The sequence below is a fragment of the Copidosoma floridanum genome, unplaced genomic scaffold, assembly GCF_036245765.1.
Source record: "Copidosoma floridanum isolate Cflo_tuat_1 unplaced genomic scaffold, Cflo_Japanese_pri ptg000019l, whole genome shotgun sequence".
Lineage (NCBI taxonomy): Eukaryota > Metazoa > Arthropoda > Insecta > Hymenoptera > Encyrtidae > Copidosoma > Copidosoma floridanum.
In genome coordinates this window covers 5,256,802-5,271,238 of record NW_028321896.1, presented here as the reverse complement: position 1 = coordinate 5,271,238, position 14,437 = coordinate 5,256,802, and the positions used below count along the sequence as shown (strand labels likewise).

Sequence of the window (14,437 nt, the reverse complement as noted above, 5' to 3'; positions counted from 1 at the left end):
TCAATTCTATGAGTCAATTTTTCTCTTCCTAAGATACAGGTTATCAACCCTAATCTTCAATTGATTAGATTAATTAGATTAAATGGTATCTTGAAAATATGTAGTGCGATCTTGCTGAGAAAATTCTTAATTTCCTCTATTGTACATAACAAAAAATACGTATCAAATAACTTTAAAGTTGTTTCTTCGTATAGATAGGGTTACGAACGAACGAACGAACAAAATGCTAATGAATTGACAAAAAATGTGTCGTATTGTGATTTGACGTGGTTGTTAGAGAAAAAAAAGTATCAGTGATTTGTTGAGGTAGTTGTATATAGTGAATAGTGAGTTTTAGTATGTGAGCTACAGACAAAAAAAAAAAAAAAAAAATGAAACACGATGAACTGTGTCGATAAGTATACTTTTGATGGGTCACCAAGGATGTATACAAAGAGAGAAAAAAAAAGAAAATTACTTTAATCTTTTACATTGGGTAAAGAGCTTCCATGCTAATTTCCGGCCTTTTGCATTAACTTGCCTCGCTACAGAAGCATAAACTATATAAACATAAGTTTTTTATGATATTAATTTGAAAGTTTTGTTTGTTTTTGCTTTCTTGCTTCGCTGTACAGAGAACTGATTTTTCATCTGTAGTGTTTAAATGAAAAAAAAAAAAAAAAACTCAGCAGTCAAACTATTTCTTAACAGTCCAACGAGCTTTGATTGTACAGTCAAATGTGTAATCTCATATATAGTATCATTTTTGTACCAGTTGTAACGACGAGATACCACACCAAAAACAGAAAAAAAAAAAAAAAAAAAAAAAATAGAGAGAACAAAAAGATTGCGAGAAATGTGCTAATGGAGAAGGAACGATCGATTAAAATGTGTAATTACTATAGTTTTTGAGAGTAAAAAAAAAAGAACAAATAAATTTTTTTCCATACAAAAAGTACGTTTATTTATATATTCTTTGCTTTACAAACGCGCACCACTTATACAATAATCATCTACAAAGATATAATACCGATCGATATCACTTAAAATTTAACTTATTACTATTACATGAATAATTTACGTTTTCTTGAACATATATTTACGCAATACCATGTGATCTTTTAAATTAACTTGTCATCTACTGAGCATGGCGAATCCGGTTGATGAACGGCGCGATAAAGCTTGAAATGCGAAGCCCTGGTCTGTAAGGGAGAAAAAAAAATTCAGTATCACCCATAATCATTTTCCAGTCAAAGAAAACTCACTTGCGATTATTGTAATGTACAGCAGCAGCAGAGGTGTCAACGTGGGCAGATTTCGGTACGTCATCCTTGTCAGCTTTCAAAGGCTTGAGGAACAGATTTTCCTTCTCCGGTTTTGGTTTGGGCTTGTTGAGATCGGAAAACAAGGAAGTCAAGTTTGGCTCTATCGTCGCCCCTCCCATCATAAGCGTGTCCGCCGGTGCCAAGATAAACACCAATCCGTCGACTGGAAAAAGATAAATTTTTTCCCCCCCCCACCAATCACTTCACACATCACAAAACAAAGTACCCATTGCAGAGTAAGATAAACAACAATTACCCTTCACCCTGTAATTCTCGGTGCCATTTTGGCGCTGGTCGTAGTGGTCGATCGAAGGATCCTTCTTTGGTTCGGGAGTTGAAGCATCGTGCGCGTAATTCATCATCATAGGATTGGCCTTGACTCCAACAACAGCCACCAGCAACAAGAACAGAGTCATCTTAATGCCCAACTCCATTATTTTATCTCGATCTTCTACGAAAAAAATGTGTATTATTGGTGATACATAAAAGTAAATGAATAAATCAACGATCAACTCCGCGTATATTTATACGTGTGCAAGTCCCTTACGAGCCTATAGGTGTGTGTCCTGCCGACTCGAGGCTCGCGGCTGTTGTGCGTCGCGAGAGAGAGAACCCCGCGTGTATACAAGAACCCTTCCTCGATCCTCCCATCTCCCCTACTGCTGCCACTTTCCGAGCATAAACCTCTAGTGGTACCCCCCATCCTGTACACGTATATACACCATCTCCTGCGTTTTGATGTTATGGGCCATTATGGGGAAAAAAAAACCATATCCATACGAGTTCGAGTGAGTACGTATAAGTATATATTGTCATGCATGCGGGTGTGTTTTTACATTTATATTTTCGCGAGGCCTTTGGTCCCTCTCTCCAGAGTATAAAACCTTTGGAGGGGCCCAAAATGATGAAAGCAGATCGAGATTGGCACTGGCTGGCATGTTGAAAGCTCGAAGCTCGATTATAATGTATATCATCTTGTTATTCGAGCCATTAATTTTGATTCTCCTCGCTGTCGTTTTATAAAGTTAGATCCCGTCGTGTATCTCCCACAAAATCAATATCCTATATATACCTATACCTGCAACCTGATCCTGTCTTCTCTCCTCTCCAACGTGGATCTTCGAAATGGCCAAAAAATAAAAAAAAGAGCTGCTGCGCAGGTATATGGTACGTTGAACCTCGAGCTTCAGCAGGACTCGTTCTCAGGACACGCAAGTGTGTACGAAGGGGGTGAGCGCTCTCAGCTCTGCGCGTGTATCCGTGTATAAGTATGTATATCCTGGGGCGAGGAGGATTTTTTATTCATAGCGTGTATGTATATAGGGTGAAGTAAAGTATATTGGAAGAGGCGACGAAGAACGTATACATGTGCGTATGTGTACCTACTCGTGGAGGAGTTTGCAGAAAATGCGTGATGTGTGTTGCAAGGATCGGTAAGGGGCCGTCGCAGGACGTTGGCCCCGGCTCTTCTTTGTGCTCTTTCCTCTGAAAACACTGTTCAACGTTTAGTGTCATTCCTCTACTACTACGACATCGTTACCTTTTTCATTATCATCATATACACACACTCATTATACTCTCGTCTTGTGTGCGGTGTGTAAGATACCTTGCTTATAAAGACATAGGGGGGATTAAAGCCGATAAGATCGGTTAAAATGAATCAATCGATTTCAATTGTAAGTTTTTTTTTCCTCATTAAGATCCGTACATAACGAGCTGATTGAACTTTTCGAATCGATTTCAACCGATCGCTAGTTGCCGATTAGTTTCTTCCCACTTGATTGTCTCGCCTTTTCTACCCCTCCCCCTCTCCCAACTAGATGCGACCTGTCATTCATTTAGTTACCTTAGGTCCTGGGTACTATTTTCCGCTCTCTATTGATGTCGTTTCGCTTGCGATGCCTTGCCGATCTTACCCAAAGCGTTTCCCCGTATTCCGTATACTTATCCGTATAAATAGCAATAACGATTTCATGCTGTAAAAAAAAAAAAAAAAAAAAAAAAATAGATATAAATTCACAAAGGCACGCTCTCACGACACACTTGTCTATCTATCAATCATCATGATACGCGTACAAGAGCGTAAAACACGTCTTACGTGGTGCGAGCTCTCGATTTAATACCGATAATCATCTCGGTACTGTAAATGCCTTGACCTTATCCTTGGGCGGTCAAGTTTCACGTACCGAAAACATTGATTAATCATCCGTGTAACAATGGAGCGAAGCCCGGCTGGATCTTTTCATCATAGGAGGGGAAAAAAAAGAGGAGATAATTGTAAAATGGCAAAACGGTCCTTTGGGCTGTCTCGATCGAGATGGAATTAATGCCGTAACGGCATACGTTCATATGTATGTATGTTTTTTTCGTTTCATTCATAGGCTAATGGCTTTGCTTTGTGTTTTCATTCAAAAGTAATTACATGTATGTGTATACGTTGACGACTTATTATATTCAAACGGTATTATACATTTCGTTGCGAAATGTCATCGTGATAATCGAATCTAAATTTCAAATTTTTCATTCGGAAGAATAATTTTATACTATTCATAATAGTGTATAATTCTGTAGAGGTTTGGTAGTAAGAAAAACAAATGTTTACGTACACCTTGTTTCATTAGAAAACACTTTTTTTATTCATAAAGAGAGCAATGATTGGTTTTGCGTACACAATAATATACTACACGAAATAAAATCGTTTCAAAGTATAGGCACTTACTTGCAAAATAAATAGAGCCTCACGTATGAACAACTCTATACATTGATATAATTGTAAATATATACATATATAGTCGTGCAATCTTACAACAAGATTCTTCTCATCTGTATCTCTTTGTGCGCGTTCATATTACTCTGCGTCATTACACGTGTATCGGCGAGCAACAAAAATGATCAGTACATCGATTCATTCGCAGTACAGTATGATCCTCTGTTTGACAATTTTTTTTTTTTTTTTTTTTTTTTATCGTTTCGATTGAATCATAAGATATTTACACAACAGTAAGGCATCGCATCATAAACGAATAAATTACTAAAACTAATGTTATTATTGCATCCAAAGATTTTCCACATATACTTATGTGCGTTCTTAAATAACAAATATCACCACGCACTTCAGACCAAAAAAAAAAAGAAAAAAAAAACGAAAGAGTCGTATGGAGCATTGAATATTGTATGTAAAACAATATCATTCTTACCGATCTAAGGGATATCCGTAAAATCGGAATGGCATCAATAAAGCGAAGAGTGTATATTCAACACCACAGTTGAGCCCTAAAATTAAAGTACGAGAGAGAGAAAGGAAGAATGAAGAGTCCCAACTAATTGCCGATGTCCTCCTCGCAGAGGCCCGACCGATCGCGACTCCTACCGGGCCCGCAATTCTCCACGGCGTCGCCGACGAGTTTGAGGCTCTGAGGCTCCTCGACGGCCTCGACGAGCTTGTACTTCCCCGGCGTCTTTACCTTCCTCGCGGCCTCCTCGATCCCTCGAGCAAGCAGTTTTTCCCCCTCCCCGGCAACGGGGCCGATCGTCCTAGTTTCCTGCTCGGTGTTACCCTCCTCCACGGGTTTGGTCGCCACCTCGTCCTCAGGGACGGTTTTGCTCTCGGAGTCGACCTGCGAGTGCTTGGAATCGGCGAGCAGCAGCTGGCTCATCGTCCCGAAGACGTCGAGCGTGGGAACCTGCCGGGCTATGAGGATCACGAAATTGTCCAGGTCGACCTTGACGTTGACGTCTCCCTCTTGGCGTTGGTCGTAGGTCGTTGGGGCGGCTTGGCTCATCGCAACTGCCACACACAGGAAAATCGGTATCAGCATCGTAACTCTCTGCGTTTCGAGTTTCGTGCGTCGCGTGCACTGGTTCGGCAACGACTGAGGGACCCCCTCGGGTTTTCGATGCGGTAACACATCACGGAAGAGGAGGGCTTGCAGGTTGTACCTACTCCCGACTCATATACATAGGTATGGACGTTCACACACGCAGCTTCTCTCCCTCTGTTTTTTTTACCATGCAGGAGAGAGAGAGAGAGAGAGAGGAAGAGAGGTTTTTTTTCATCTTCTCGTCAGTCTTCTACCCTGTACGCATATAGCATGGTAATAACATTTAACGCTTTTGATGTGGTTAATTTACATTGGTACGTACACCGGATGATGTTGGTATGATCTTGGTTATATACTATGATAAACCATCGCATGGGACTGTACATGTGTCGTGAATGAAATATGTCTTTCTTAGTTTTGTAAATTTTGTCCTTTAATTTTATTTTACATGACATAAAAAGATATGTATCTATAACAATGTGCAATTGTGAGGAATGCTATAATGTACAACACGCATAGGAACTTTATTGTATGTTACATGATTATTTAATGCCCACACACACGTACGCGCAAACGAGTAGCTGAAAAGAATATCAAACTGTGTATATTTGTAGAATCGTATCTTCACATCGGTGATGCCGTTTCGTTGCTTTCCTCGAACGATGATCTACAAACGCTTCCTTGCTTAGGATGCGGATCCGATCTGCGTTTTTTTCAACAGCGCTGGCGCCAATTTCATCAGGGCTAGTCGCGGCCTGAAACATAAGCGGGAGTTTTGGTGTGTACTCTAATTTTACAAGTAAAAGGTACGATCAACACTATCCCGTTACTATTGATATCGATCGATCGATCGTACCCTAGAAAAAACGGTACCGATACCGATTTCTTTTTTTTTTTTTTTTTTACAAGATACACCAGTGAAGAAACTAATAGAAAATACAACCATGATAATAATAAGAAAGAAAGGAATAAAGAATAGCAGTGAATAATAATAACCTACAGAGCCATCCGTCGCTTGAAGCACTTCCCGGACTTGAGGACAAAGCCATAGGGACACCGATGCCTTGGCTGGGACACGGAAATCGGTTTCTTGTTACCCTCGACATGATCGCTCGTTGCCGCATCCTCGGCCCAGTGTTTATTCGTCAGCGCCACCGTACCAATCTCGAAAGGAGCAGCGGTACTCGTCGCCGATTCCGTGGTCGTACCGTTGCCGATCTCGCCGAGACTCGTTAAATTACGATCGGTCACCTGAGTGGAAGCGACCGTCGTCGTCTGGATTGACTCATCCTCCGATTCCGTGGTGCTCGCACTCGCGGTGGATGGCCTGCTCGGCGTTGGCCTCGGCTTTATCGTAAAGTCCGCGTAATCGTACGCGTAGTCGTAGTTCTGCAACCCATAAAAAGATATCGCAACGTTCATCGTCAACCATATAATCCCCTGTCATCATAAAAGAAAGAAAAAAAAAAAAAAACTCACCGTGTAATCCTCGAGCATGTCGGAGTCGACGAGGGCCAGGATGTGGACGTCCTTGACGTCGATTTGAACGTTGACTTTGCCCTCCTGCCTCTGATCGTAGGTAGCGCCCTTGGGATCGGTATGTCTCGCAACCGTGGAACCGGCCAATAGTCCAGCCAACAGCCAGAGACCCGTGACGCCCAGTCCCATGGCTCAATTTTGTACGAGTACAATTACAGTTGGTTAATTGTGCCGATTGTTTTAAAAGTCACCGAATGGTCCGGCGTGTCGCTGCACCTGTCGGCTACGGAAGCCGCTTTAAAAATGAACGACCGGCCGAAGGACTCGAGCATTCACGCATACACGACGAAACAACAACGACAGGCAGGTAGGTACATATATACATACAAGTACATTTATGTATGTACACAAAATGGCTATACTCTCTTTTCTTGGCTTGTGTGCAGCTTATTTTTAACTAAACACGTATACGTATGTACAAAGGGATGGGTTGGTTGTAGGTATGTGTGGGATATAGAGGCAGGAGCCGAGTGAATATACAGGAGAGGAAAACCGGTATTCGTGAAGCGCTCGCAGGCAAACGGCCGAAAGGCCAAAGACCTTTTTCTCCTCCTCCAAGGCATCATCACAGAAGCATCTACGCATATATGTATATATTTATACAATCGGATCATCCTGGGCCTCAAGGTCTCAAGGACGGCGCGAGCTCGGGGGGAAAGAGGGGCTATTTTGTCGCTCGGGGGATGATAGGTCTTTTCTCCAGCGGTCGTTAGATGATGATAGGGTATAGATAGACGATATAATATATGTGATCCCGCGATCCATGCGGTATATGATGATAATGACACGTCTGGGAGCCATAAGCGAGCACTCTCGTCTCGGGCTATGATTACCGAGTACGCGGTGGTACTATTATTGTGAGGCAAAGGATCACCTTCCAATGTTTTCGAAGAAGAGCAGAGGCTTATATTTTTTGGAAACTCAATGTTTTGGGTCTTTTATTGTCTGATGTGGCTCTTGTTTGTTTTTTTTTTTTAAGATATAATATAGGCTTATTGTCTGTGATTTTATCGATGAAAAACACAGGAATATATTGAATTGGAGTGTGATTTTTACCACAATAACTTACCGATCGCTATAACTTTTGCTCGATTCGGATAAACAATCCCGAAACTAATAAGATTAATCCACGCCCCCGGCAAATGCAGCTCGTAAATTGTGTTACCGATTTTGGGCAGTATGTAAAAAATAATAAAAGTTCAGGGTTTTAAATAAATGCTGAGCTCGAGAAAAAAAAGAGAACAAATTGAATTAGTTTGCAACTATGTGAGCAGTACGTTATATAAAATGCGTGTTTCGAATGCAGTGCTCTTTCGTGTCAGCATTCGAATCTTTTCCGAAATAATGGGGCCCCCAAGTTCACTGACTTCCATTTTTTCGAACGAAAGATACTTTTCCACCCATATAAAACTCGAAACCAGTTTCAACGCCCTGCAGTTGTCCACGTATACATGTAGTTATACTTAGGTTCATATCATCTTCTTTTTTAGATGCACTGCGATGATATGCCTTTCTAAGTCCTTCTCGAAAGTTTTTCAAGAATACGACATGGACATATTCACTAAACCCATCAATAAACCTGTTTATTCTCAACTTTATGGATAATTAATATGTTATCATCATGTGCACACCAACATTTAACGTTATACATGTATACGATAATTTTAACGGTGGCTGATGCATTGATAATAATAAGTTTGAATTTTAAATCATTTCGATCCGGGTTTTAAACTCTGTTTATAATCTATATGTAATAGGAAAAAAAGTAATGTTTATTTTTTCGTTTCAAATACAAATTTTGTATTAATTTTTAAAAATTAAAACGATAGAGTATAGTGTGCGAAGGTTTGATAATAAAAATGAGCATGCAATAATAGTTCATCATAAATTAGTTATAAAGAATATATACTGATAATGACGTACTGTCCACGATAACTTGGGCCACTTTTACGTATACTCCAATTTACGTCCAATTTACATATTAAGTACAATCTGTACACCCCTTTTTACATCTTTCTTATCGACAATTTTTTTAATCCACAATAACGATACTCTCAAACGATTTATCTGAGAGGGGCCTAAAACTTGTTTAATTTGTAACCAAAGTAACTGTAAGTTTGTAGTACCTTTCATTACCTACTCTAAGGTATGTATAACATTTAAGAGTGAACGTACCGAAAAAAACAGCAAATGGATCTCACTAAATAAAAAGTACATTTATTGCAGAGAAGTAAATTTCTTCAGTTGTCTCTTTTCGACTGATTACTTTACGTATCTATTTAATCGTTGTTCAAGATTTCTGTTACACAAATTTAGCTATGTACATATTATGTAAGTTAAGTATTTATTGGAACTATAAAGTTAAAGGGCTGTGCTTCCATGAGTTAATGGTAAAAGGTCCAAAGTAATGTAATTTTGTAAATATGGTAGATTTTATAAGCCATATAAGATAAGTAGAATATTTATGTACTTGTAGAGGTCAATTTTTGGATTAAAGATAGATTGTAAACTTGCCGCAAGTAGCATAAAAAATGTCAACTATTTATTGTCTATTTATGAGATTATTTGCGGCTGGTTTATAATTAATAAAGTGACTTTACTGTAAATAGCAATAATTATTTGGATCAGCGCCATCTAGCGGTCTCAACTTTTTGGCCAAAAGTGGCTCCTAAAATTCTCAATCAGAGCAATCAGGATTAGAGCCACTTAGTCAATTATAAACCAGCCGCAACTTGTGGTGAAGCTATAAAACAAAAAAATAACGATACGTGTGTTTTTGGCGGCAAGTTAACAATTTATCTTATGCTCAAAAATTGACCTCCTATGTATTTTTACTTTTGAAGATAAATTTTTGAGTAAAAGATAGATTGTTAACTTGCCGCCAAAAACACACGTATCGTTATTTTTTTGTTTTATAGCTTCACCACAAGTTGCGGCTGGTTTATAATTGACTAAGTGGCTCTAAGGTAAAACGCCCAATACTTGGACAGATTTTTCGAAACTAATTTTAACGCTCATATTCCGAAGTTAATGTGCAATACTTCCATATTTTTTAAATAATTACTTGTAATTAGGATGCCTTAGGATTATATAACACACAAAAAATGTTTTAAAATAGCTCTTAAATAATAGTTATCGTACATTTTAAAACATGTCAACTTATCGGAGTAGTTGGACAATCATTCTCGACTGTCGTAGTAGTTGGACAACCTTGAAAACCAAAAGTTGGACAATGCTGCAGTACTTGGACAAGTTGGAAAGCAGTACTTGGACAATACTAACTTAAACGATTTTACAGTTGTATAAATTACGATAAGGCACAAGTACTTATTAAAACTAAAGTATGTATTTAGATAAATACCTTATAACGAAAAAATGTTAACGAAGGGGATAAATAATAACAAATTTATTACGTAAAATTCGTAAGTAAAATTATTAATCTTTTTTCCAAAAATAATTTATTAAATGCAAGATAAATCCCTCAGGGTGCATTTTGATTTTCAACATTTTCAATTGTGAGGAATCGCACTTCTCCTTCTTGATTTGAATTTTCTTTAGAAGGAACTGCATCTCTTCAATAGCAAACGAATTATCCAACTCAATTAAGCTCTCACCTCGGTACTCAGTTTTTTCAATTATTCTATCAGTGAGATAGTGTAAAACCAATTTTACTGTTTTTTTTTTAATTTTGTTATTTAAGATTTATTTTTAATAAGACTATAATTTTTCTTACTTTTCTTTTTTGTTTTTGTTGTATGACCTCCACTTTTGTTCTTTTTCATTATTTTATATTTTTTTAAAAACATTTTTCCTCTTTTCAGAACCCATACTTCATCTGTATTTACAGTGAATTGGAGGTTAACTTTTAAAAATGTTGAAAAAACAATTTTCTTAAAGCGGTGCACCCCTTAACAACAAAACTGATTAGTAAAGTGTTTTTTTTCTACAAAGTACTTCACTTTTTATACACTTTTGTTTAAAAAATTCGCATAAAAGATTAACTACGTTAAAAGGTAAACAACTTTGATTGTATGTCCATGTACTGGCTACGACGTTTTTGTGCCTATGACCTGAAGTTGGACAAGAGCTCCACGTCTGTCCAACTACTACGAAATCGTGAGGTGTACTTGGACAGCTAATTTTACATTATAAAAATTTTTTTTGTCCACGATTACATTAGAAATATTGTTAATTAATGTAAAAGTTGTAAAATAATACCATACAGCATTTATACAAATGCATTGGATTAATTTTAACGAGCATTACCTATTATCAAAATCATAGAAAACGGAGAAAAATTATCGCAGTCTTATGGCGCCTACGGTGAAATTTAGAATCATTCGCATGTATTAAATGTTGCTGAAATTTTTTTAAAAATTCAAGTATATCATCAATAATAATCATAGCAATATTAATCTATTACGTTTTTTAAAATATCTCTTTTTTATTTGCTACAATGACTGATTTTCCACTGTCCAAGTATCGGTCTGAATTTCAGTTTTGTCCAAGTATTGGGCGTTTTACCTTAATCCTGATTGCTCTGATTGAGAATTTTAGGAGCCACTTTTGGCCAAAAAGTTGAGACCGCTAGATGGCGCTGATCCAAATGATTATTACTACTTGTAGTAGAGCCATTTGATCAATTATAAACCAGCCGCAACTGATTTTGTAAATACAAAATGAAAAGTAAACATTGTTTGTGCTGTTTGCGGCAAGTTAACAATGCATTTTTTACACGAATATTGACTTCCTATATATTTATACTTTCGGGTGAAAGATAAATTGTAAACTTGCCGCCAATAGTGCGAACAATGTTCACTTTTTATTTTGTATTTATCAAATTAGTTGCGGCTGGTTTATAAATAATTAAATGGCTCTAATATAAGTATAGTAATAATCATTTGGATCAGCGCCATCTAGCGGTAGTGATTTTTTTGGCCAAAAATTGCTTCTGAAATTCTGATGGAAAGCTTTAGGCAGCTTAGCCCTGGAGCCGTTTAATCACTTATAAACCAGCCGCAACTTTTGAAATAGATACAAAATAAATAATTAACAATGTTTGAGCTACTTGCGGCAAGTTTGCAGTGTATGTTTTACACCAATATCGACCTCCCTTATATTTACACTTTTGGGTAATAGATAAATTGTAAACTTGCCGCAAATAGCACAAACATCGTTAATTATTCATTTTGTATCTATTTCGAGAGTTGCGGCTGGTTTATAAGTAACTAAATGGCTCTAGGGCTAAGCTGCCTAAAGCTCTCTTTCAGAATTTCAGAAGCAATTTTTGGCCAAAAAAATCACTACCGCTAGATGGCGCTGATCCAAATGATTATTACTACTTGTAGTAGAGCCATTTGATCAATTATAAACCAGCCGCAACTAATTTCGTAGATACAAAATAAATAGTTAAAGATAATTGTGCTACTTGCGGCAAGTTTGCAGTGTATGTTTTATACGAATATCAACCTCATATATATTTATACTTTTGGGTAATAGATAAATTGTAAACTTGCCGCAAATAGCACAAACATCGTTAATTATTTATTTTGTATCTATTTCGAAAGTTGCGGCTGGTTTATAAGTGATTAAACGGCTCCAGGGCTAAGCTGCCTAAAGCTTTCCATCAGAATTTCAGAAGCAATTTTTGGCCAAAAAAATCACTACCGCTAGATGGCGCTGATCCAAATGATTATTACTACACTTATACTTGAGCCATTTAATTATTTATAAACCAGCCGCAACTAATTAGATAAATACAAAATGAAAAGTGAACATTGTTCGCACTATTGGCGGCAAGTTTACAATTTATCTTTCACCCGAAAGTATAAATATATAGGAAGTCAATATTCGTGTAAAAAATGCATTGTAAACTTGCCGCAAACAGCACAAACAATGTTTACTTTTCATTTTGTATATTTACTAAATTAGTTGCGGCTGGTTTATAATTGATCAAATGGCTCTACTACAAGTAGTAATAATCATTTGGATCAGCGCCATCTAGCGGTAGTGATTTTTTTGGCCAAAAATTGCTTCTGAAATTCTGAAAGAGAGCTTTAGGCAGCTTAGCCCTAGAGCCATTTAATTACTTATAAACCAGCCGCAACTAATTTCGTAGATACAAAATAAATAGTTAAAGATAATTGTGCTACTTGCGGCAAGTTTGCAGTGTATGTTTTATACGAATATCAACCTCATATATATTTATACTTTTGGGTAATAGATAAATTGTAAACTTGCCGCAAATAGCACAAACATCGTTAATTATTTATTTTGTATCTATTTCGAAAGTTGCGGCTGGTTTATAAGTGATTAAACGGCTCCAGGGCTAAGCTGCCTAAAGCTTTCCATCAGAATTTCAGAAGCAATTTTTGGCCAAAAAAATCACTACCGCTAGATGGCGCTGATCCAAATGATTATTACTACACTTATACTTGAGCCATTTAATTATTTATAAACCAGCCGCAACTAATTAGATAAATACAAAATGAAAAGTGAACATTGTTCGCACTATTGGCGGCAAGTTTACAATTTATCTTTCACCCGAAAGTATAAATATATAGGAAGTCAATATTCGTGTAAAAAATGCATTGTAAACTTGCCGCAAACAGCACAAACAATGTTTACTTTTCATTTTGTATATTTACTAAATTAGTTGCGGCTGGTTTATAATTGATCAAATGGCTCTACTACAAGTAGTAATAATCATTTGGATCAGCGCCATCTAGCGGTAGTGATTTTTTTGGCCAAAAATTGCTTCTGAAATTCTGAAAGAGAGCTTTAGGCAGCTTAGCCCTAGAGCCATTTAATTACTTATAAACCAGCCGCAACTAATTTCGTAAATATAAAATAAAAAGTTAACGTTGTTTGCACTGTTTGCGTCAAGTTTACAATTCATCTATTACCCAAAAGTATAAATTTATATGAGGTTGATATTCGTATAAAACATACACTGCAAACTTGCCGTAAGTAGCACAATTATCTTTAACTATTTATTTTGTATCTACGAAATTAGTTGCGGCTGGTTTATAATTGATTAAATGGCTCTACTATAAGTAGTTATAATCATTAGGATCAGCGCCATCTAGCGGTCGTGATTTTTTTGGCCAAAAATTGCTTCTGAAATTCTGAAGGAGAGCTTTAGGCAGCTTAGCCCTAGAGCCATTTAGTCACTTATAAACCAGCCGCAACTCTTGAAATAGATACAAAATAAATAATTAACGATGTTTGTGCTACTTGCGGCAAGTTTTCAGTGTATGTTTTATACGAATATTGACCTCCTATATATTTATACTTTCGAGTAAAAGATAAATTGTAAACTTGCCGCAAACAGCACAGAAAATGTTGAATTTTTATTTTGTATCTGTCAAATAAGTTGCGGCTGGTTTATAATTGACAACATGGCTCTAGGACCTAAAATATCTAAAGCTTTCCTTCAGAATTTTAGGGCCACTTTTTAGTTTAGAAATCTGAAACGCTAAAACCAGCCGCAACTAGTTGTGTAGATAGAAAATAAAAAGTTGACATTGGCTGTGCTGTTTACGGCAAGTTTACAAATAATCTTTTGCCTGAAAATCGACCTCCTATAAGAATATTAATACTTTTGTATGAATAATAATTTATCAATTGCATTGTAAAATTACGTGTGAAATGAAGAGTTAAAAGTAAAGTTTGAAATTATGTCATTGTTTACTGTCATTGAACATTTCGCATGTGTGCAATAAATTGATACAGGATTATACAGATACCTATTATTTTGCTGGGTGAGAAAGA

General features: G+C 37.0%; 2 protein-coding genes across 3 annotated transcripts; both read right to left on the bottom strand.

Moving 5' to 3' along the window:
- Nucleotides 1-4,440: 4,440 nt before the first annotated feature.
- On the bottom strand, nt 4,441-5,164 carry LOC106635842 (uncharacterized). The gene has a single exon (XM_014347996.2). The coding sequence runs from the start codon at nt 5,120-5,122 to the stop codon at nt 4,625-4,627; it is 498 nt and encodes a 165-aa protein (XP_014203482.1). The 5' UTR covers nt 5,123-5,164; the 3' UTR covers nt 4,441-4,624.
- Nucleotides 5,165-5,610: 446 nt separating this feature from the next.
- LOC106635781 (uncharacterized) lies at nt 5,611-6,890 on the bottom strand. Of its 2 annotated transcripts, none has more exons than XM_014347917.2 (3): nt 6,605-6,890; nt 6,126-6,514; nt 5,611-5,880 (listed from the first exon to the last, which is right to left on the bottom strand). In XM_014347917.2, the coding sequence occupies exons 1-3, from the start codon at nt 6,791-6,793 to the stop codon at nt 5,811-5,813; spliced, it is 648 nt and encodes a 215-aa protein (XP_014203403.2). In that variant the 5' UTR covers nt 6,794-6,890; the 3' UTR covers nt 5,611-5,810. The 2 variants fall into 2 exon arrangements, with proteins under 2 accessions (XP_014203403.2, XP_089449347.1); XM_089593221.1 differs by having other exon boundaries at nt 5,822-5,880; nt 6,122-6,514.
- Nucleotides 6,891-14,437: the final 7,547 nt, after the last annotated feature.